Genomic DNA, 25,689 nt, shown 5'->3' on the forward strand with positions numbered 1-25,689 from the left:
TGAATTTACCTGCTCAAGTGCAAAGATATGTTGATTGAAATAAAACTGAATCTGTTCATTAGCGATATTTATGCAGAGCTGTTCAAAGGAATTTCTTGCGAAGTTCTCAAATCCAAATATGTCTAGTATCCCAATATTCATCCCATTTTCAGTATTGCTGCATGTGAAAATACAAACAAAGCTCATCATGGGCAGCGCCAAGTTACAATAAAAATAAATAAGGTAAGCAGGATTGCATAATTGATTCAATCCATCTGATGCAAAAAAGAGAGAAGAGAAAGTGTGTTTGAGCTTAAGACAACTTGGGCAATTTTTCAACATTGTTAACAGTTTTTTTTTTCACTTGCTTCTTTCAAATTTCCATGAATAAGGCAGGCAAATCATAGGTATGTACTAACAGACAGCAGCTATATTAAAATAAGTGGTTTCAACAGGCAGATCCCAAATAAAGATATTGTCTGCTCCTACAGGTGGACAAAAGGTGTCAAGCTTTAATAGCTTGTTTTTGCTATACTCAGCCAGTAGGATAATTATGAAGTCTGCTGCCACTAGAAGGTAAGCTGTTAAAAGCCCATGCAGTAGCTCAAGCAGACTCATACCAGTCACCAGCAGAACTGCAAGTATAGATGAAGCCATGTCTATACAATATAGTGAGTACAGCCAAATACAGATCTCGGATCAGAGGATTTTCACATCACCTAAGGGGTTCTCTTGTTTCTAAAAATCTCTACAGCTGCCTGAAAAGACCATAGCAGACAGATCAGTACCTGGCAATGAAATCATAAGGATGCACAATGTGCATGTTTCTGTAATAATGAAAAATCAAAAAAAAAAAAAATCACATCTCAAGCAGCAGCACAACAATAATCTGAGATTCCTATTTATTACCAGCTTACAAAAGCAGAAGGATTGTAAGGACTGTGAATACATACTAAAGTTCTGCAGTATATTCCAAATATTTACTAGCCTTTGGTATGATTCTGATGTTCACTACATTGGAAACATGTCTCTAAGGAATTGTACAGCACTCAAATACCAAATTTCTACTGACTTCAGTGCTAAATTCCCCTCAGCTCTTTGAATCTGTTGGGGTTAATGTCCTGGTAACAGAATTCAGTATCACAGCATGAAAGCCATTTTGAAGCCTTAGCCAAAATAAACACAGCACCCTTTCTGCAAAATAAAAAATATACAAATGGAGGAACCCATATGCACACTAAGTATACAATTCAGTGATGTGTAACTTGCCATATATTTTTATCTGGCTGCAGCAGCGTATTAATGCGATTTACGATCCAGCTGAAGAGGCGGCCATAAAGTGCTTTAGACATGGCATCTCGCACGTCAGCTGCTTTGTCCACGGTGTTTGTTCGGATAATCGTCTCCCCTCGTGTTACAACACAGTGGGAGGTTAGAGCCTCTTGAAGTTCTTCTGACCCAATACTTAGCAGTGCAGCAGCTAAAAGACAGTGGGGAAAAAGATACAGGACTGTGATTAGTCAGTAGAAAGCATTGTCAAACTATTACCATGAATCAGACATTCTCACAAATACAGTCATATTGCATTTGCAGAACTGACAATGTTAAAATGTATTTACCATTATCTAAGGCTTCTGGGTTGGGAACTTCACTTTTATCTGTTTGGTGTTGTGAAGAAATGGCAGCAAACTCAATATTTCCAGTATTTAGAATTCCAGTCAGAATTCTGTACACTGAGTACACTTCCTGTAAAGGATGACAAGAAGCACTTTCAAGGAATCCAATTAGATATATAGAACATATTTAGGCTATTAAAAAAAAACATGGGCAATTGAATAGCTATTAAAGCTTGTATCTTGCTCTGAGAGCAAGTTCTATAAGCTCCTATTGACAGAGAAAACTGTGTGATAGAGGACTGTGGATGGACCCGCCTGAGTACCAAGACCTCAGGCTGGTCTTAGCGTCCAAGTGTGTAGTTATGCTTCCACAGTTCACTTCTGTCACATGAGATTCTGTGGCACAGATGTATATCCACAAAACCAAATGGCAGTCTGTGCACAGGCAGCACTGGAGGTGGTTTTCATGCAGAAGGTCAATAATGGTTTAACAACTGGATCTCTTACCTCATCAGTGAATCCTATAATTCTAAAGCAATGCTGAATTGCTTCAAATTGTCTTCCATAGGAATCTTTAGTAATGATATCATGCATTACTTTTCCAGTTTCATTATCAATATATCTAGAGAGGGAGAAAGAAAGCATCATACTAGCAGATATGCTGGTACCATCTCCAGTGACTTCAAAGCAAGTCCCTTAGTAACTGGAAAGAGCATATATTTCAGTATCTTCCAATTACATACTTTAGTGCTAATTTATAAGAAGGTTTTGTTTCTGTTGCACTAACTTTTGCTTATTCTTTCTGAGTATCTATTATAGTGTTACCGACAATTCACACACATCCCCTCACTCATACAGATCAGATGCACCCCAAGTACAAATACCAACTAAAAAAACAGATCTCCAAAGCATATTCTGGATTCTTAGTTAAGCATTAGAGTAAGAAATCATAAGGCAATTGTCCTGACATGAAAGTATAACAGAACATCTACATGATAAAAAGCTTGATTCTTCTCCTCTTTAAATAATTCAAGTTCTCAAACACATACAAATAATGCAATGCCTTTTTGTCCATCCTCTTCACCTGGGAGGATTAAAAAAGATCCTTAAGGGATGGAGAAGGAGTAAGAGAGATTTTAAGGCATCAGACTGAAAACAAGAGCTGATCAATAGCTAATTACAACAAGCAGTTAAAACAAGTGAGTGATAGTTACCTAGGAGGCTTTTTATCAGGAAGTCTATATTCAGAAAGCTTCTTTTGATTATAAAGGCCAGCATAAATGTAATAAAAGATATGGAAATTTTTCTCTCCCCTAAATAAAAAAAAAAAGTCAATTTAAAGCACATGTGTTTATTCTTGTGGCATCTTGTACAAGGTAAAAGTAGATGTTTTCATCATGATGTTTTCATCACTGAAATATGTAGCAAATCTCCCACTTGCTTTAATGTTGTAGGATTAGCAACTGTGAAACACAGAAAACCCAACCAACTACAATATTTCTTCAAAGAATGGAGCCACTCTAGCTTCCACTCCAAAAAATCCTGATGATTCTTGTCATCATAGCAGTGTACAAAGGCTCACTGCTTTAGCAGAAGAGACAGTAGTATTTAAAAGAAAAATTTTTCACAATTAAAAAGAATAAAAACATTACATAAATGTGAATGGACAGACAATTAATATACCTACACAGCCTGTTTTATGACCCTTGATTTTTCAAGTAGATACTCAGAAATCTTTGCCCCCATTACAGCTCCTGTGGGTGTAAACATCATTTCCAGATATTTTCCAAAGCGACTTGAGTTGTCATTGATGGCAGTGCAGGCGTTTCCAAATGCTTCAACCAGAGGATTTACCTGAAGAATTTTCTCACGCAAAGCACGGTTATTTGCCTTGACAGAATAGATACAGATCAGAAGGATCATGAAAAGAATATATTGTTTAACCATAATCCAATTCCTGCTTCAGAAGTGCAGCATCCCTTTCTCATGCTTGTATGGACGCAGATACTGCATTAACCTTTGTACTTATTAAACAACAGGACCAACAAATGAGAAAGTCTCCCACAGGTAGGAAAACCCATATTTTTCTTTCTCTGCAATTGTTCTGCCTCTGAGGTATCATACAGTAAGTCAGAGCCCCAAAACCATAAAAAACTAAACACAGCAACTTACGGTTAACTTTACACAATTGATTTTCCCATCATTTTGCAACAACAGCATTACTCATAATGTTTAAATGCTATGCCATAGCAAGATCTGTCATTTTTTTACTGTATAAACGAACGTAGTATATTTGATAAATATTGTAAGTAACTACAGGCACTGAAAACTCAGGATCATGCACCTTCTCTTTAAAAAAATACTGAATGGTTTGGTGTGGGTCATTCTCTAGTATCTTAATTCAATACTCTCACATGCATGATCACTCTGTCCTTAATTTAAGTGGGACAACTCACATGAACATCTTTAAGTATTAAAGAATAAATAAAGTGGAAACTGGAGGTAATGTTGGAAGGATTTGTTCATAGTTTTACATGATTGGCTAAGAAATACCTTTCCCAAGAAGGTCAAATGTTGGACGATCAGATGGGCACTTTCTGTCTTTCCAGCACCACTTTCCCCACTGATGACAATGCACTGAACACACAAAACCAAAGTTAAGTGCACAGCTCACCACATGATCAATTTCAGCTATTATGGCTTCTATCTGCTATTTAATGCTTAGTACCAAGACTACAAAATACTTTAAGGGTCAACTCCTTCGATTTCCTTCTGAAAGGAAAGATCAGCAAAGGCTCAGTGTTTTTTCCCTAGATTACTAAAACACATCTCACAATACCTGACAGCAGTGCGCACCTGTGTGAAGCAGTGACTGAATTTCTAAGAGCTAAGACATATAAATGAGTGACCACATCTATAGATTAACACACGCTATGAGCATATGTGGCTTGTTTCAAATGCATAAAACTCAGCAAACTGCCAAAGCTCAGTTGATGTGGCATAATTCAACAGTACATCTGAGCTCACTGTATTGATTTCATATGAATTAACATGAAACACAGGGTACTACTATATGGAATATACTGCCCAAAAGCCTCCTCCTGGCTTTAGAAATGATCTTAAATAATTGCTGCTGTGTAGAGATTTTCTGTAGGTAACACTGATATTCAACCTAGAACAGCAAACTAGCATCTAAACATTCCAGAAGAATATGCATCTGCTCATCGGATGATTCTGGGAGAATGTATCCATCCATCTTCTTCCTGAGTCAGCAGTCTTAATACATGGTATTTTACAGGCTCTGCAAATGGCTTCCAGACTCAGGGATTAGCTAGAATGTCCTAAACCACTTGATATCCTCCTCTCTTCTGTTACACTTCATGGATGAGATGGAAAGATAAGGCCAGTACACCCTGAAGGCCAGCTGATACCTGAACACCAAAGTGTAAACCCTTCAGATCATAGGAAGTAAGAAATTCTAATAACATTTACTATTTTCACAGTTTTTCATGTGTTCTACAGGTCACCAGTACATTACCCTACTTAGTGTACAGTATCAACTAACATATAATTAAAATGTTAACACTAAGCAGTTACATATATTTGTGTGCTTTTATGCAAACACCTGAAAATTATTTGCACCACACTATGAACATACAAGATTCTAGGCTGGGATGCAATGACACTTCATATAGAACTACACTTTGTGAAAGGGTTTGAAAGATGTAGCAGTTCTCTGGTGGTGTCTCATGGTGTCTGACAGTAGGTGCAGGGATTGACTTTAAACAATGTGTGCAATATGACATTTGCAGATCATGTATTTCCTTCCTGACAGGTATTTTTATTGTTCTCAGAAACAGATACAGATTTACAGGGTTACAATACCTAAATTTGTTGTCTTTGTGTGACTAGAGAAGTCATGTACAACAGTTTATACAGTTAATGCCTATGACTTCTTAAGTTGTGAAACTCTTGTAGAATTGGCCAGAACTTGCTTTTAGCTTCAGGAGAAATGTTAGACCTGGAGTCAATTTTCAGGCTTCACAGGAAAATACAAGGGAAAGCTCAATGGATAAAACAAACAGAATCAATTAATTTTTGATCTGGCTACAGTGTTTATGTAATGCACCTTTACTTGAAGAACCATAACATTTGCCATGCAATGCAGATAAACATGTTCCTGCTACCCTTTGGAAACAGAAAACAAGAAACTGACTTAGATCTCAATGGAATTTACTGCTTAAACAGGTATGAAACATATCAAAGATGTACACAGTCAGCCTCACAGGCTGATGTCAAAACTATTCTTTTCCTGGGATAACAAGTTCTCACATAAGTTACTCTACAAGAGTACTTGTTTTCTCTAATGTCTCCATCAAAGAGCATGTAAGTCATTAAAGAACTACTAGACACCTCTCAGGCCAGTCTACTTGTTCATGCTCTGCAGCCCTCCTCTTTTCTTCATCTTCAGTGTCCCTTTTATTTATCTTCTTTGCTTGGTATTTTCTTACTGCAGTGGTTTTACTATTTTATTCTGCTTTTGTGATTTTTAAAAAGCATTATCTATGAATTATTATGTGATATGAAAGGTAAGATCAGAAGGATTTTATAAATAATTACTCGGCCTTAATGTTCATGTACGTACAGCGCATCAAAATAGAGCATAAAGTCACAAACTTAATAATGTAATAAAAAGAAATCTAGCTTCTACAGCATGGTATTTCATTCTCATTAAAATCATTGCTATATAATTTGATTTGTGTCCTTATTACATTTATATTAGGCCTATCCTTATTATACTTTACTAAAAAAAATTAGTTCATAGTTCCTAGTTTTGTGACTTGTACTTAAAGGAACTGATTATCCATTGCTTGAGAGTGTCTTTATGCAACAGAAAAGTGGTTCTAACTCAATCTGCTATTGCACTGAGACCCTCTTATTTTACATAGGTGTAAATTATTTTAATACCTAGTGCAAGTCAAGCTATAATTAGAGTGTGCAGCAACACTTTGCAGATGGTATCAACTGCCAGGACTTCATGGCTGTCAGGAAACTATACTGGGCAGGCAATCCTATCATCTTATTTGACAATCTTTTAGTCTCTTCTATGGCATTGTGTCCTCTTCAGAATTCCAAAACCTGTCTATATTTCTATTCTGTTTTTCCTGATGTAGGAATAAAAGGCTTAAAGAAAAAAATTTCCAAAGTACAAAATAACAGATAATTAGTCATAGCCATGTAGCATAGTGGCAGTGTGATTAACATGAAGTTTAAACCCAAATGAACAGATTCTTACCTGATCTTTGCTGAATGTAACCATACTTTGGTAGGCAGCATCCGCAGATGCAAATATGTGGGGGGGATTTGATGAACGCTTCACACCATGGTAAAGCTTAGAGAACTAAATTTAAAAAAGAAGACACAGTGATCAAAATATGTGACTTAGCAATGTAATAAAGAACTGAAAAGAGGCCTGTTCACCAGAAGGTAGTTGCATGTTTTTTACCACAGAATTTCCATTGAATCACCTGGAAGAACAGCAATAATTCTTGGCACTGCCTAGCTTCCAGAATGCAAATTACAACATCTAAAATGCACTCCAACATTTCCCCCATTACACAGCAAAGAGCACTGTATCACAAGGAACAGAATTTCAAACACAAGCATTCAACCAAGGAAATACCCAACCTATAAAAAAGAAACTTCAAAGACAACTGAATCTGAAACCTGTCCCTTCTACCTGCAACCTTGATTTAGGCATCCATGGAGACTAAGAGTTATGACTTCACCTCTCCTCGTATTTGTAGGGAATTAAGCTGCCTCTCTCTTTACAGCATTAAATTAATTTGTTTATTTTAAGCAGCAGTTGATCGCACAGGACATGTAATAACCCAATAGTCAGAGCAATTCTTCAGGAAGCAATAGCCTCACCATGAGGAGGTTCATATAACCATCCTCTGCTTCCCAGAAGAAGGCCCAAATGAGAGACACAGCGGAGACTGGGGTAATCTTCATCTCTCCTGTGGAATATGTGCCATCAAGCAGAAAGGAACAGAATCAAATGAGACCAAATCGGGGTGAGGGGTGGAGGGAGTGGGGGAGGGGTATAAAAAACATAGCCACACTTTTCTGAAAGAAGAAGAAAAGGCTGGCTTTTCATCTGTGCTCCTACCTTTCAACATCACTTAAGAATTTAAAGTATTTTAGCCAGTGGTGTTAATACAAAATGTAAAGTGAACAGTGTTCACAGCTTGGAGTCTCTCTTACCTGGGGAGAATAAATGCTGAGGTTCTGGAAGGGGTTTAAGGCTATTAAAATGTCTCCAACATATGTATAAATTTGTAAGTCAGCATAGCGTTTCTGCAGCTGATGGATAATTGTATCCTGAGAAGATTACAAAAAGTTTGATAGTTAAACAGTATTTTCCCCGTTAGGAAGATTTTTGTAAATATACTGAGAACACTAATTACAAAATACTTATTATAAGTGTTACTAATTATTTTTCAAATGCCAACACCACAAAAACAGACAAATATTTTCAAAGTTCTTGCTAATGCCATAAACCTAAGTTAAATGGCAACTCCCATTTCCAGATTAGTACATATTTTGTTACATCAGCCTGAGAAGAAAACCTTCTGAAGAGAAAATGGCCATGCACATTACTGCTGCATAGTATATTTCCATTAAATTTTTTATTTGGCCATGAAAAAAGGATAATAATTTTTCAAAGATTAAATTTTAAGTGGTAATAAGAGACTGTTTTAAAGAAGACACTAGCACAATTTAGTACCGTGTCTTTTTCTTGCTGGCATGAAATTTAAGGATCATCAAAACAAAAATTTGCATATACTCTGCATGTAGGCGATACAGTGAAATATGTAACTGATACTGTTTTATCACTTTTTATCCAGAAGCTGTAGATATCATATTACTCTATAATTTCCCTTAAATATAATAACCTATAAATTCACCAATTTTAGGAAAAAAAATCACTTAAATCTAGATCTTCAGTACTAAACTTCACATTTTAGGAAACTTACTTACAAAATAATTTAAACTAGCATCACTCTTAGTTAAATTCTTCCACATAATACATTTCACTGCTATTGCTTTTATGTCACTTATATAGAATACTAATGAAGTGATGATAGCAGAGCAGTCACATGACAATGCCATGGTGAGACAAGAAGGAATTCTTCTCATTCTGTTAAAAGAAGCCTAAGAAACAGGCAAAGTGTGAGACACAGTTGTCAGAAACTGCTACTCAGCCAGTACAGTACCTCATCTAGAACTTCTAGGTTTACCAGATCATCATCTAGAGAGTACTTGTCAGCTCCATCCACATGGTAAGGTCTTCTAGTGTGTATTCGTTCATGCCTGGAAGTGTGTTAGTAGAGCACCAGTGTTACAATACTGTATCAAAGACAGCAAACATTAAGAGGCAGTGGCAAGTCACGGGTGGGTGGTTTTGTCATGCAGAAAACACAGACATACATACATATTTTTGCCTGCAATAATCTTTTATAAAAGCAATAGATCCGCTTGCTGTCCAGTGTAATACCTGTTTTCTCTTTCACAATATATAACCCTATTTATCAGTTCTCAAAGATGATTTGCCTGTAGACTCACTACTCCCCACTAACACAGTAAAGTATCAAACATTTCTTTTCCCTTCCCTTCTCACTCTAAGTTAATAAACTACCAATCTGTTTAATTAAATCTTCCACCCATGTACCTAGCCTATAGTATTGTCACAATGGTTATAAGAAGCAATAAGTAGTATAAAATCCTTCTGTTACCTTGGTGTATGACAATGTGCCTCCTCAGATGACCCTAGATCTGGCCCAAAACATTTTTGAGCCACAGCTTCCATCAGACTCTAAACTGTATGGATGTTCAGTCAGCTTGTCCTCAGAGATTTAAGTCACACAATAAGCAGCAGAGACAAACTGTCACATAACCCCTTTATAATCAGATTATGCTGAAAGAATCTTTGAAAATGCTGTGTATATGTTTTTAAACAACACATCTTGTTGAAAAGGGGACAAATCAAGAGGCTGTAAATATGTCTTCCACAGAGGGGGTGAAATATGAACGCTGTAAGCACAACTAGGCTTTTCTTTACAACAAACATAATCAAAGCATAGTAGGAGGACACCCACTGAGATACAGTCTGCATCCTGCTGAGTAACATTTAGCATTGATCCTCAATGACAGTCCTTGACAGATTGTTTCTGCATTGGTTGCCATGTAGAATGTAGGAATCACATGATCACACATCCCAAAACAACGCTAAATATTACATCAAGCACTAAGAGAATGGTACTGTGACTTGGCAGGAAACACTTTTTATCTACAACGTTGAAGATATAGCAGGTCTTCTTTAATTGTATCTTCATATACTCATGGAAACCTGTCTCAAAAATGAGCATAGAGGCTTTTGCTTTTTCCCCTTTATGAACACTTCTACATTAGAAGCTAGTGAACTTTCATTTAATAAGGAGAACATTTTCATATCCAAGCTCTATTATATCATCATCAGAAGTATTGCATGAAAAGACTCTAACACCGAGGAAGAAGACTGTTAGCTATGAGTATAGCTACACTGATAATTGTGAATCACATTTAAAGATCCTAATTTTTTAATGTCTATTTTTAATCTTTTTCCTTATTTACTTTTGGCTACTCAGTGAGTTCTGGAAAAGTATTCTGTAATGGTTTATTTAAACTGTAACTAAACAAAAACATGCAAACTGTTTTGTCAGCTAGGAAATAAAACAGCAGGAACATAGCAGGTTTTCTGACAGTCCCACTTACACTTTACATCCTGTATGTCCAGAGCTGGTAGTTTGCTTGATCTTGTACATGAGAAGATGGGAAAGGAGAACACAAATAAGAAGCTATGAAAGAAAAACTGTTAAAGTGGATACTATTTCCAGTGGGCAGCATGATGATCATGTGAATTTGTTCAAAATGCCATTCAATTAATTATTTTTATTAAGTGGTGAGTTGGGGGGGGGGGGGGTGCTGCCTTTTTTTTTTTTTGAAAGCAGCCACTATATTCAAGAACACTACACTCTGCTGAGAAGCCAGATCCTCAAAGGAGTAGGAATGCCTGTAAGTGGCCTAAGATACTGTTTTCTTTTTTTTTTTTTTTAATGTTTCAAACCAGAATTCAACCTCTTACTTCGCTGTGGAGAAAAAAGCTGTTGTAAATAATGTAAATCATTTAGAGATAGGAGCACCCCTCAGTCTACAAATAAAGCATGTATTTTAACAGTTGCTTTACTTCATGGAGATGTGACTAATAAAGTGATGGCCAGACATCATAACTAACATAACTCATCTGTGAAGCTTTTTCTTCCTGAAACAAACCATCACAACCACAGTATCAAATTGCAAACAAGTAGGGATGTATCTACCAGAGGTGAAGGGAGGAGGGGGAAGAGGGCACATTCAAACTTAAGTATCTCTAATTGCAGAATGGCTTTGTAAACTAATCTGTTATCTAATTCTGTATTAAACTCCTGCTGTTTGTTCTCTTTAAGTAATAAACAAACTTTTTTTTGTTAGTGTTGGAAAAGGGTGGGGGTTTTAACACTTTGTAAATAACTAAGGAAACTGGTACTACTCAAATACAAGTAAAACATATATACCTTTGTGCATACATTTTCTTGTGCTTAACTCATTTTCCTAAGTACATGATTAGGAAGAGGATATTAGGAGCATAACATCACATTAGCTTCAAATCTCCTGCTGGCCTCATCAGTTTTCTACTGACCCTATGTCCTGCAGATACATTGACAGAGTGGGAAGGAAGAATACAGAGACTAACCTTTAATTATTTCCAGAATTTTACAAAAGAAATGCAATCTGCTTTTAAAATATTTTAAAAAATAAATAAAAATCTTAAAAAGCCTAAGGAAGGAAACACTTTCAATTGGGGAAATAATTGTTAGCATATGCTTTGCATAAAAAGTACAATTATCAGCCATTTTTTTTCAATTATCTTTCCTTTCCGATGACAGACAAGGTGCACAAGAAACAAAATCAAAGGTATTAATTTGCCTTAAGGTTCCAGCAATGTTCTGAATCATCCCCTGGAGGATGTAATCTTTTCACTGCAAAAAAAAAAAGTGGCAGAAAGGGCCACTCAAAGTACCCAACCTTATCAAATCTGAGGAGCAGAATTAGGTTTATTCCAGAACTCTAGTGACGAACACTGTTTGTTAAATAAGGTTCTATCCTCTCAGGAACCTTTCCATTGCCTTTTTATCAGGTAGGCAGGAATAGCTGGAAGCGACAGATTTTGCTTGAATTTTTGAGGAAGAGCAAAAGGCAAGAAGCTTTTCTCCCTCAGATGAACAACTTCATTAAGAGGATGGGAAGCATTCACTTGTTCTACCTGGGGAAGAGATAAGTTTGAAAGAAAATCTCTTTTTGTGCTAGATACCAGCCATAACAGAAGTGCATTATAAATAGCTATACACTCATAAGACTCTGCTACCCAGCTGATGATGGGGAAGAAAAAGCTAGATTGACCACATAGACTTCTAGATCAAAAAGTCATCTTGTGGGCAGGTCCAACCTACGACGTGAAGGAGCAGAGACCAATAATGCTTATGTTCATTGGGAAGCTTCCTCTCTGATCTTTCCCCTCTCCACTCATAACATTCTTTAATGAATGCCATTACTTGCTGCAGCTAAGCATTTATGTTTACTGATTTATTTTTCCCCAGGATTCACATGGGAAGAACTGTTTCTGTACTTGTTCTCCATTACATTACTGCCAATTTTTAAATGGATTACACACAAACTGAGATTTACAAGAAAAATACTTAACACAATGAAAAAGAAAAGTGGAGAGTGTGCTGCTGCTGCACTGAAAAATACAGCCTATTTCCCTATTGCAAAGACTGAATTTTGCTCCTGCACTTCAAGTTTCAGCCTGGTAATTTGCTGAAGCAAGGTCATAATAGAAATACTGACACAGCCTAATTACAATATAAATGCTGCAGCTATAACGAAAATCTGTGCAACCCCCTGTAAAAACACATACACTATATCATTAGAGCAAGGATCACCTTGGGGGGCCACAGTAGCTTTGAAATTAAAAAAAAAAAAGGAAAAAAAGTAAAAACAGATTTTAAACTCATTTGCCTAATATTCACATAGATGAAGGCTACAAGAATTGCATTAAATTACATTGTGTATAGCATCAGAGAACTATTTCTGGTTCTGTTTTGGTTATTATCTCTGAGTCCAAAGGAAATTACTGGCTGGATGCAATCAAGTTCCTTGCAGTTAATTGCTTTCAAAACTTAATGTGAGCTGGCAGAGATGTTAGATATCTGGTTGTAAGAATTACTTCCTTGGATGGACTGCTGCTGTAACCCAGCTGGCTAATAAGGAGAAAGCTGCCAAGCCAGCAGAGACTCATCCTAATACCTGACATGGTAGCCTGAACATACCTGTCCTTTTCAAATGATTACAAGCTTAGATTTCTTTTCTCTGCTTGCTCCCCCCCCACTTTCTTCAAGTTTGACTCTTCATGATGTTCAGATTTGTGCTTTATCCTTCAAAATACAAGGTTTTTTAACTCTGTTCCACATTGCATAAACTTCTAAATGGTGACCAGCAGTAGCACACTGATCCAGCCTGACCCAAACCAATAGACTCTGAACTCTTTACTGTCTAGAGTCAGCTGTTTAAAACCTTATCCGTTCAAACACTGAAGTTTTTTCATTCTTTTTGACACTGAAACTAGAGGTTGGTAGAACACCTTTTTTTGGTGGCTTGCTATGAAGAAGCCTACATACAGAACATAAGGCTACCTTGTCTGCAGGAAAACATCCAAGAGAAGAATGAGCCATGTCTGAAGCTGGCCTCTTCAAAGCTGCTGATAACTGGGAAATTGCCACTTTGTACAAAGACACTATTTGAATAACCTGAAAGCATTTCACTGTCCTTGTGCAAGCACAGGATTGCTAAAATAAAAAAAAAAACAACAAAAAAAACAACAAAAACTAGCAAACCCTCCCCCTCCCCTCCCCCCCCCCCGCAACAAACAAACAAACAAAACCTGGTCAAAAGCATGTGACATCCTAATTTTAAGAACTGATTCCTGCCTAGGGACAGCTATATACTGGTGGGAATAAGAGTGCTCCAGTTGCCAAGATGAATTACAAATCAGTATCCCTATGTTAAAAAGTAACTACATATTTGACTTTAGAATAGGTGGAAAAGAACAATTCAGCATTGTTGAAATGTACGAATATGAAACAACATTCTGATGTACTTCTGCTTTTTAAGGATTAAAGAACTTTTATAGAAATAGAACTAGTGGACTATTCAACATCAAATATGTTTCTTAAAATTAAACTTCATGTAACTGCTTCTATGGCAAAGCTGTTAAAAGTATATTAATATATTGATTTTCATTTATACCCTGGTATTGTTAGAAACTAGACAAAATATATACATAGTTAACTGATAGCTTACAAAAGGGATATGGAAAGGAAATACAGAAAATACTCAGAGCTCATCCTTATGTAGCTGTGAAATTAGGCTTTCTCACAAATCTTTTCCCCAGAAGAGTATAAGGAACAGGCAATTCAGGAGTGGGGGCTTACGGTGAAATTTCAACTTCACTCAAGATCATGGCAAAATTCAGACTTCAACCTATAAGATGCCAACACAAGAATACAGAATTTTCTTCCTCACAAGTGTGGAAAGAGGGGTATCCTGGCTGGATATTTTTTTTTGCTGAAATTGAAAAGACCTATTTGTATAAGGATAGGAGATATCTGCATCTCACTATTGAAAATAATTTAGGGAAAAATAGAGCTGGTGAAAAGGCTTCAAAGAGCATATTTTCCAGTTAAAAAAGCAGGGGAAACTGTTAATGCCATTTTTTCCTTTTAAACTTTTATTAGCATAAACCTTTTCTTTTTATTAGTAATTCCTAACCTAAAAATAGAGTATAAAGCTCACTAGTAAGTGAGCAACAATATGTTTGTCAGCAACAAACTTATGACAGCACAAATATATGTGTTAGGCTCCTTTGAGCTCAGCAAGGAAAATGAAGTGCTCATTCAGTTCAGAGGTATGAAGAGCTGTGCTGAAGTTAAGCCTAGCTATACTGCACACAAAGAAGTTTATAAATGAAGTATGAAAGAAACTGAATATTTCAGTCTGTGTGTCCAGAGGTCAACCCAGATGATCCCTCAGGGATCGCTGCTGGGACCGGTCTTGTTTAATATTTTTGTCGCTGACATGGACAATGGAATTGAGTGTGCCCTCAGCAAGTTTGCCGATGACACCAAGCTGTGTGGTTCGGTTGATATGCTGGAGGGAAGGAATGCCATCCAGAGGGACCTTGACACACTTATGAGGTGGGCTGACGCCAACCTCATGAAGTTTAACCATGCCAAGTGCAAGGTCCTACACCTGGGTCGGAGCAATCCCAGGCACAGTTACAGGTTGGGCAAAAAGGAAATTCATGGTAGTCCTGTGGAGAAGGACTTGGGGGTGTTAGTCAATGAGAAAATGAACATGAGCCGGCTTCAGTGTGCACTCACAGCCCAGAAAGCCAACTGTATCCTGGGCTGCATCAAGAGGTGCGTGACCAGCAGGTCAAAGGAGGTGATCCTGCCCCTCTACTCTGCTCTCGTGAGACCTCACTTGGAGTATTGTGTTCAGTTCTGGTGTCCTCAAAATAAAAAGGACATGGTGCTGTTAGAACATGTCCAGAGGAGGCCACGAGGATGATCAGGGGACTGGAGCACCTCCTGTATGAAGACAGGCTGAGAAAGTTGGGGCTGTTCAGCCTGGAGAAGAGAAGGCTGCGTGGAAACCTCTTAGCAGCCTTCCAGTATCTGAAGGGGGCCTTATAAGGATGCTGGTGAGGGACTCTTCATTAGGGACTGTAAAGATAGGACAAGGGATAACAGGTTCAAACTTAAACAGGGGAAGTTTAGATTGGATATAAGGAGGAAGTTCTTTACTCCAAGGGTGGTGAGGCACTGGAATGGGTTGCCCAGGGAAGTTGTGAATGCTCCATCCCTGGCAGTGTTCAAGGGTAGGTTGAACAGAGCCCTGGATGACATGGTTTAGTGTGAGGTGTCCCTGCCCATGGCAGGGGGATTGGAACTAGATGATCTTGAGGTTCTTTCCAATCCTAACTATTCTATGATTCTATGATCCTGCCAAAAGGGTGGCCACCCTGCTTCTTTCTTCCTGTCTCCTCCTTGTTCCTGGTCACGTGGAGTATTTAATCCTTTACAATTTAGCTGTATCAAGTGAGGCACCCATGTGCAGTCACTAACAGGGTATAAAATTATCTGTGTGTTTCTGCTGGCCTAGTTTTTTCTCTTTGGAAGTTCTACCTCAGGAAGTTTTGATAATCACTGGAGTTGCAATAAAAACAGCATCATGAGCTTGTTCCTGGGAGTTGTGGGAAAATGAAAGTAGCCAGTTCTCTCCTTTTCAGCAGCGGTGAACTGTTAGATCAGCTTACCACATCTCTCCATCATATCCTCTAAATTGGTAGTACTGACTTTCCAGTCTGCAGGCTTGCTCTCAGGCAAAATGACCTTAAGTGATGTCCCAAAATAGGCAAAACTGACATGGCTCAATTGGAAAGAGAACACTATCAAAAAAGCTACAGCTGCTAAATCAGTAAACCAGAAGATGCAAATCCAAAGCACTGATGCTTGAAGACTTTCAAATGAGAAAAAACCCAGATGCCTTCTGATTAGTTGTCATCATCAGTGACTCCCTGGGTTCCTCATTGTAGAAGTGCTGTTAACACCAGCATCCCAATGATTTTCCAGCTTCTGAAGATTTCGGCCTGTGCTTGTGAACATTTTCTTTTACTTATCTTACGAATGATTGATCTGTAGTGCTGCTGTACTCCTAAAGAGGGCATCTACTTTTCTTTATCTCTGAACCAGGGAATTAATGCACATTTCATTGTACCTGTCATGGGCACATCAATAAACAGAAAAAGCATGCACATATATCCAGGGGTACAATAGAAAGGTCTTACTCAACATGGGCTTTAATAGGCCTATTTACTTTGAAGTGATGACTATACATTCAGATGTCTTCTACAGATCACCGCAAATGAATGCCAGTAAATTTTTTACTGTATTATCTGGTCATGTGTTCTTCTGCGTGCCAGATTCTGTACTGAAAATTGTGTTACAAATGCATTACAGAGTTTTTACAGGCTTTTAATTGGTACAAATTTTCCTAGAGGGTACTATATCCCTATTACAGAGCCAAGCTCTTTACTGTTATGAGACTATGTCTGTCCTCTGGGGAAAATGACAATTATGGTGGTTAGTTCACTTGCAATAATCTTATGTTTGTAGTCCAGTATTAACTGTCTGTCCCACAGACTTGGTTTTTTTTTTGGCGGGGATATGCTTTTGCAGTCTCATTTCATCAAGTTTCAAATCTTTAGAAATCAGCACTTCATCATTGTGAACAGTATTTTGTAGATTTCAGTGGTAAAACCTCAGTAAATTTTTGTCCTCACTCAGCATGCTCTCAGCCCTGATTAAAGTGGGCTGGTACTTCAAAGAACAAGTTTACCGGAGTATAACAGTACACAAATCAGAAAAACATTCTTTAACAGCAGTTAGGTCCATTAGCCTCAAACTGAAGCCAATAGCAAGGCCCACCTGCTTCACAGTAAAGACAACTACTTCTACAGCAGGCTAATTGTGTCTCCCCACAAATCATTCACCAGCAGAGGAAGAAGCCACTTACTTCAAAAGCCTGGCTAAAAGCAAGCCAACAATCCAGTAAATGAGATGGGTACAAAGAGTCTGTTGAGAGTAAAGTTTTAAAAGTAAAAAAGAAATTATAATAGACCTGGGAAAGTTGAATTTAGTGAAGAGAAAGAACAAGTGGGCTGTGAACTGCAGGTGAGGAGGAATTCCAAGAACAGAGAAATGGCTGGAAAAAACAGAAGAACCTGAGCTAGTACTTTCTGAAGGTGGAGAATAGAAACAGAAGCTATTGGAGTGGTAGAGAAGACACAAGCTGAAGACACAAGCTGACACTAACAGGAGAACAAAGCCTTACGGACAAACAGAATGAACAGTGGAAAAGATTGACAGGAATGATGGGTCAGGTAACAACCTGGGACAGGGTACCTGGGACTAGCTGCCTGAGTAAATGTGGGAGGATCAGGGACAATAATAGAATTTAGACTGATAGGAAGGATAAAATTAGGACTAAACCCATTGCAACAGAACCCCCTTCACAATTGCAATCTGCAGGTGCTACTGCACACAAGCTACAAAAAATTGCTCCAAACAAATATCAAAGATGGGTTAGGTGGTGGAAGGATCAAAAAGGAGTTAAACTTTGTTAGGTGAGCACTGATTCATACTAGGGGTGCTGGAAGCAAAATACTTCTTATATTCCAGTCATGCATAAGCATAACCTGCTGCAGCTTGTCTGTCACAGTATTCCCAGTTAATATACAGAAAGGCTTGAGGAAAGAAATGTTGTCTTAGTCCTAATTCCTTCTTCCCACACATTATGGAGACAGATCCCAGAAGAATGTGTCAGAATACCACGTGGAATCAATTTCAGAGCTCCTCTTGGAACAAAGTTCATTTCACTCTATTATCTTCTATTTGGTCAAGAGCTAGGAAATTCTGATACCTTTTGGGTCAGCCAACCCACAGCTGCAGCTAATCTGATGTGTGAAGTATTACATGGGGAAGTCTGCTTAGGAGGCTAGATAAAGCAGATACTGCAACACTGGCATAGCTCCCTCACAGTAAGCAGTTCTGGTTTCTTTTTCCAGGAGAATATCAACCAACCAAAAAAAAACCCAACCCAAACTAACAGCCCTCCCCCTCCAGAAAAAAAAAAACAACCAAACCTAAAATAACCAACAAACAAAAAAAAAAAAAAAGCCAACCCCTAAAAAACCCCCAGAAAAACCTCCAACTTCACAGAAGTCAACTTCACCTTGAAACTGTACTTACAGCTATTCCTGTATTTTAACTTGTACATTTTTTTTGGGCTTTTAGCATTTAAGCTACAGAGTTTTATGGCATGTAAGTATATACTTGTTCATATATAGCAGGACATTTAATTTTCTTCATCAACATTAGTAGGTGTTTGTTTATAATAATGGGCCAGAGCTTATCTCATTCTAGACAAATTTCATATTACAGAATGATTGCTGAGCTTGGGAAACTGTGTTCATTTGCATTTAAATCTCTTTTGAAACAGTGAAATTCTGCCACCCTCTGGGCAATAACAAAACTAATATATATTTACAATCAGCCTCAAAAATCCCACTGCTGCTGAATAAACATTCATTGCTTTTAAAGCACGTTTTAAAATTAATTATTAGGCTGAATGAAAAATAGCAGTTACTATTAAGCTACAGGCAAAACAATTACTTAAAGTACTGAACAGCCTCCTTACTAAGAGCATCTAGTCAAGCACTTAACTTTAGTGTGTCGTGTTCTTAAACTTTTCTAGTAGTCGCTTCATTATTCACAGTTGTATTTTTAAAGATCTGCTACCAAAATATGACATAATTTTTCATCATGCCAATATGTACTTCCACAAGCCAGGCATTCTGGTATTATTAGCATCTCTATGACTGAGACAGAAGTGAATGCAGATAGAACAGAGTCTAGGGGATAAAGGTAGCTAAGGAGAATGTTGCATTATGGCTGATCAAAATAGCTTTAAAAAGTATCAGTGGGAAAATATGCCTCTTGCATTCACATTGCATGCAGCACTTTGCTAATCATAGTGGTAGTCAATGTATTAATATCATCGTTTGAAACAATGAATGCATTCAGAGTTTTAACTCATTCTTTTGGGATTCATGTGTGGAAGGAGGGCTGGAGCATGTGTGTTGTACAGTACCTTGTTTTGGCTACAGAGCCTAGCTGCTGCTGTTCCTGAATGAGCTCAGCCAGCTGTTTTTGCAGAGACATATCTTTACCATGTACTTGTTTAATAAATGGATGCTCCAAAAGATGGGTGACTGAAGGACGCTTTTCAAAATCCTTGATAAGACACCTGTGTCAGAGAAAAAGCAGTCTCAGGCAATTATGATCTCTCATTACAGCATGATCCGAGTCAGCTTACTGTGTGGTTGTTACTGTACAGTAGTTTCTTTTTCCACAAATTTAAGTTCTGCAGTATGTATCAAGACAACTCCTCTATATTGGAATAAATCTGGCATAAAGTACTGAAGTGAATTCACCCTACAAATATACTAGTATAAATGCTATTAATTTAAGCTTATTTAATCTCTCTTTTTAGCTGTAACTAGCTTACTATGGAAAAATGGCATCCTATCTTGTAACTGCTGTACAGTTAATACACATTAAACATAACCTAAGATGAATAGACAATACTTAATTCACTTCAGTTTTCTACCTGTTCTCTGATGAGAGTTTGATGAAGTGTATGATATATCCTATTAAAAACTACAAGTGAAATTTGTGATACAACACTCATCAGAACAATTTGATACAGACCTTTGTCTTGTTTTTAAAATAAACATTTCAGGTAGATCTTCTATATTGCAATGATAAGTGCTAGCATAAGAATCAGAACATTCTGCAAACCTACAAAATTCAGACTGGAAGAGAAATGAATGAGTCAGAATTAAATACTAGTCAGGGTACCAAAGGTCTGTCTGTGATAGAAGCAGGTGATTGAGTAAGGAATAAAGAGATATACATTATTAAATTAATATAAAATAAAGTATCATGCTAATTTATATAATTGGGATTTTAAATTGAGAAAGCCATCAAAAAAAATAAAAAAAGAGGAAATAAAACAGTCCAAACAGAAGAATGATCCAACAGAATTAGACTGCTTTAAAGTACCCTCTAAGTCTTTACATTAAAAGTATTCTGTTTTTCTTACTCACATAGTAACATTATTTGAGAATATGAAAAAGAAATGCTGTAATTCAGTATGTATTTCCCTCCTAGCAAATTATAGCCCATGATGAGTTTATTTAATGAGATGCATTTGTATTACATACTTCATAATTATGTCTCGTATTTGCTGATCTTAAGTGATACTCCTAAAGTACTTCCTAAGCAGGGCCAAATATCACAAATAAAGATTATCATTTTAGCTAAAAGTGCAATGGCAACTTAATACCTTTTAAAGGAATTTATATTCTATCAGTATCAATTTGCAAAATTTTAAACTACATCTAAAAGAAGAAATAAATCAAACACATTGATTTCAAATACGACCAAACACATTAGCAAATCATTATTAAAAGTTCAGCCTCACCTCAAATACTTTACTGAAGACTAAGGTCTGGTCTTAAAATGATCCTGAAATATCTATGAAAACAACTTTAAATACTTTAGGTTCCTGAAAACCATTTTCCCAACCTCTTCTTGGCATGCCTAGTCCAGACAAGACAGCCTGCAAAACCTGCTACCGGTTTTATAAATATTTTGGTGAATTTTGCTAGAACTGTAGCCTTCTGAAGGAAAGACCAAAGTAACAGAACCTGTTTTATCTCCATGCCTCTGAATGTGAGGCTATAAATACCAGTCCTCCCCTTTTAGTGAAGAGATACATCATTAGCCCACAACAGGTTCTCACACACACACACAGAGCCCTTTTCCTTTTGTGATCCATGGTTTTCAAAAGTAAATACACCCACAAAGACAATATGGTCTATGCCAATCCTGGTTAAATTTATGTTTCCTGAGAAAAAAAGAAAAAAGCATTTGAAAAGAAAGATAACATTAATCAGGGAGGCAGAGGGAGAAAAAATAACAACAAACAAAACAAATAAACCAACAAAGGCTATGCGGTATACAAAATCGTACATTGATGGCAAGTATTTGAAGTGGAGATTTCAGCCTAAAAAGCTCATGCATTCATGATTTTTACCATTCTAACAATAATTACAAATTTATCGTATTTATGCTATATTGTTGATATATAAAATTTTTGTGTTAAATTTCATCACATCAGAAGTTCTCCCAGTAATATAACTGAATTCAAGTGAAACTATGTCACAGAACCATAGAACAGTTTGGGTTGGAAGGTACCACTAAAGTTCATCTTAGTCCATCCCCCATGCAATGTGCAGGGACAGCTTCAACTAGACCAGGTTGCTAAGAGCCCTGTCCAACCTGACCTTGAATGGTTCTAGGGGTGGAGCATCTACCACCTCTCTGGACAACATCTTCCAATGTTTCCCCACCCTCATCGTAAAAATTTCTTTGTTTTATCTAGTCTGAATCTACTCTCTTTTAGTTTAAAACCATTACCACTTGTCCTAATTGCAACAGGCTCTAATGTCATACTGGTTGCTTTTCAGATAACAACAACATTAAAGTTTAAACACATTCTCTTCAAGAAATTACACAGTTCCAGACAGAACATCTTGTGTTTACCAGGAGTGTAAAGAACATAGAAAATTTTACATACTGGCATGTAGTTATTAATATGAATTCTACTCTGTGCTCTGGAAGAATGCACCTCCAAAGACATGCTATGAACAAGATCCAGAAGTTGCAAGACAAATTTTCTATATAGATAGCCCCTAGGTGAAACATCCAAGTATCCAGGATACTGCATTCAGTAAGGAAGCCCAACAAGAAAAGACTAAAGGAAACATTCCAGGTTCTCTATTTAGCTTCTCTATTATGTGCCTGAAATGCTAACTGTTTAGTTCTGGCAGGTGTTTCAATGAGCATAGGTAAATTCTGTAAGGGAGGTGGTTTTAAAGACGACTTCAGGATTATATTCTCCTCTGTTGCATACTCCCACCAGTTCCCTGCTGACTATTCACTTTTCATGCATACTATTCTGCTCTGCAACCATCGAATTTCTATATTGTTTCACCTATATGCAGCCCTTATTCTCTGGTAGTAGAATATTTTTGCCATCTGTGGTCACTTGGATTTCACTTGAAACACAAGTAAAGCTTCATGAATTTATATGACCAAGCTAATGATACAAAACACATCCACGCAATTCTGTCTCTGATCAAAGTCTCTGTTCCAAATTCAGAGAGAGCACACCTACTATTGTGCCAAGTTTGTGCCTGTATCAGAAAAACAGATCTCTCTTTCAGGTGGTTAGACTCCACAACAAGGAAGAAAGCTAGTAAACAATACAGTGCAAGGGTGAGGGACAGCTGCTTAAACTCATGTAGTTAACTTCTTGTGTGAGTACTTCTGCATCAGTTCATGCAAAAGACCAACAGGAGAATGTACATCTCCACTGAAGCTAGTTTAATCCATCAAGTTAAATGGCAAGTTCCTAGCACATTAGGAGCACAGCAGCAGAAGAAAGGCTAGGCAGGCCATAGAGAATTGAATATCTGTGGCATATACACTCTCCTTTTGCTCTGAAACAGCAGAAGCGTTGACACAGTTACTTCTAGAAATTACTCCGTATTATGTTTCAAGTGCCAGTAACTGGCTTGCAGCTTAGTCATAGGAGGTACTGTGGGCTCAGGGTGTACTCAGATATTCAGGGCCAACCTGGTTTATCACTAGGACTGCTGCAAAGGAATGCAGGATGGAGAGCTGTCATGTGACTCTGTAAAGACATGACGTTTCTCCTCTTGATCCATATTCCTTTGTCCTCTCTGTGTAGACAAGACCTATTAATATTCTGAGGTATATTTATATCCTCTGCTCCTACACACTGTCATTTCAACTGTGTTGCTTTTAGTGACACACCGAATGCATGCTGCTGCTGTTCTTAGTCAACGTTACCTGTAAAATAACAATTCTTGAGTCACTACCTATGTGCTAGTGAAAAAGAATGCAACAGACTGCAAGTGTCACTGCAAGTGTTCAGTAATGTATCATCTACACTGGAAGCAGTACTGACACTGTATTGCTTTTCAGAAAGAAAGAAAAAAAAACACAATATCAGCTCTTACAAGGCTGAAGCCTGCATGAATGTGAGCACTTCTACTGATCTGCATGCTGAAATACAGATATAATGTGTGAAAAAGTTAATCATATGGGTGCCTGTTTCCAAAATTGCCAGTACATTCAGTCAGCAAATATATTCCATGTAGAGGCCAGAAAAAAAAAATCAAGAAGTGATACACAAAAAATCCAGCAATATTAACATCTGAAAGCAGAAGAGTACATTAACAAAACAGCTTTTATAATGTCACTTATCAGAAAATATTCTTAGTCAGTGCAGCCAATAGAAACCAGTGTGTGGATTGTGCAAGAGCAATATTAAGAAGTCTTATCACTGAAGGATTTGCTTCTGAGGAAAGGAGAAAACTAAAATATCTTCAGGTGCCCTTCTGAACATTTGTTTAAGACCAGTTTGGATACTTAGCCTAGGCACTGTTGAACAACAACAAGGCTGCAGTTACAAATAAAACCCAAAAACGTGCTGTATCTGCAGATTAAGACAATTGTTTGGCCCATGGAAATGATTTAAAAAAGAAAAAAGCGGTGAGAGTGTCTTGCATTGAGTAAATCTACTACGAGATGGATTTAATCTAAGGTATGATGAAAATATGACAATATTTGATCTGCCATTTTTTTGATCTAAAATAACATGAAGGCTAAGTAAGTAGAGATTGAAAAGGAAACAAACATTGTACATGTTTACTTTAATGAAAGTCAATCCATTATCTAATTTTAAATTCTAGTATCTCCCACCATGCTTTCTTAGCTGAAAATTAATTCTCAGAATTCATTAGTGTCACTACATTAAACATAGGCTGCAGCCATTTGCTGCAATCTCACAGCCAGGCTCCTAAGTACCATTTCCATTCTGCTACAATTACAGGCAAAGATGAAGCATTTATTAGCAGGGGATCAGAGCAGACTCCCATACACAGCGACAGCCTCTAAAAATGCACTGGCTGCTTGCATTTGGATGATAACATTGTTGGAATCGCTACCTCTCAACAATGTAAACTGCCATTTTGCAAGTAGCACATCAGATGACTGGAAAGAAGAGATATTTATCAGTTCAGCATTCATGAGCTAATGTTTACTAATGAATAAGTGGAAAGAAATAGATTTCATAAGAACTGCAATGGTGGTCTAAGTCTCCTGTGCATTCAGAAATAGAAAACAATTACTAACATCATTCACTGCTGCAGCCAAACCTAAACAGAGTAGCAGCAGTTATTTCTTTTCAGATCTATTATAATCCATTTAGCCACAAGTACTTTCTTTAAGAAAAAAGGAAACCAAGCAGCTCCAACACTTAGAGCTAAGTTGCATTATGATTTATCTCCAGTATTTTGTTCTCTTCAATTATTACATTTTGTGAATACTACATTTTCTGATGGAAGTAGATTACTGGAACTTATTTTGTCTCATAAATCAAATATCCAATCAGACACCTCATCACTGTTTATCATTTACAGGCACAGAAGATGCATACATTAATATCTGGAAGAACTTATTACTTTATATTTTTTAATGGTTTTTTTGGTACAAGCAATCCAGGAGGTTCCTTGATTGTGTGGAAGGCAACTTCCTTCCGCAAGTAATAGAGGAGCTGACAAGGAGAGGTGCTGTGCTTGACCTCGTGCTCACCAACAGGGAAGGGCTGGCTAGAAATGTGACGCTCCAGGACAGCCTTGGTTGCAGGGATCATGAGATGGTCAAATTTGAGATCCTCAGGACAGTGAGAAGAGCGTGCAGTAAGCTCACTGCCCTGGACTGCAAGAGAGCAGACTTTGGGCTCTTCAGGAACCTGCTTAGTAAGGTTCAATGGAATAAAGCCCTAGAGGGCAGGGGGGCCCAATGTTGTTGGTTGATATTCAAGGATCACCTACTGCAAGCTCAGGAGTGTTGCATCCTAACCAGAAAGAAGTGCAGCAGAATGACCAGGAGACCTTTTTGGATGGATAAGGAGCTGCTGAGGAAACTTCGAAGGAAAAAAGAGGCTTATAAAAGGTAGAAACAAGGACAGGCAGCCTGGGAAGAATACAGGGATGTTGTCTGGGAAGCTACGGACCAGGTTAGGAAAGCTAAAGCCCAGTTAGAATTAAACTTGGCTAAGGATGTTAAAGATAACAGGAAGGGATTCTATAGATAAAGCTACAGGCTGGGCAGAG

The 25,689-nt window shown here is 37.5% G+C and overlaps 1 protein-coding gene across 1 annotated transcript in view; it reads right to left on the minus strand.

The window, feature by feature from the left end:
* Window positions 1-25,689, minus strand: part of MYO3B (myosin IIIB) — a 129,628-nt gene that overhangs the window by 95,061 nt on the left and 8,878 nt on the right. Inside the window, exons 3-12 of the mRNA XM_034065762.1 lie at window positions 8,876-8,972; window positions 7,863-7,979; window positions 6,892-6,996; window positions 4,149-4,232; window positions 3,283-3,485; window positions 2,810-2,908; window positions 2,103-2,217; window positions 1,599-1,725; window positions 1,249-1,459; window positions 10-157 (exon numbers count right to left, since the gene is read on the minus strand). Coding sequence (XP_033921653.1) covers window positions 10-157; window positions 1,249-1,459; window positions 1,599-1,725; window positions 2,103-2,217; window positions 2,810-2,908; window positions 3,283-3,485; window positions 4,149-4,232; window positions 6,892-6,996; window positions 7,863-7,979; window positions 8,876-8,972 — 1,306 coding nt within the window. The remainder of the gene's footprint in view (window positions 1-9; window positions 158-1,248; window positions 1,460-1,598; window positions 1,726-2,102; window positions 2,218-2,809; window positions 2,909-3,282; window positions 3,486-4,148; window positions 4,233-6,891; window positions 6,997-7,862; window positions 7,980-8,875; window positions 8,973-25,689) is intronic.

This window comes from Melopsittacus undulatus, chromosome 8 (genome assembly GCF_012275295.1).
Source record: "Melopsittacus undulatus isolate bMelUnd1 chromosome 8, bMelUnd1.mat.Z, whole genome shotgun sequence".
Lineage (NCBI taxonomy): Eukaryota > Metazoa > Chordata > Aves > Psittaciformes > Psittaculidae > Melopsittacus > Melopsittacus undulatus.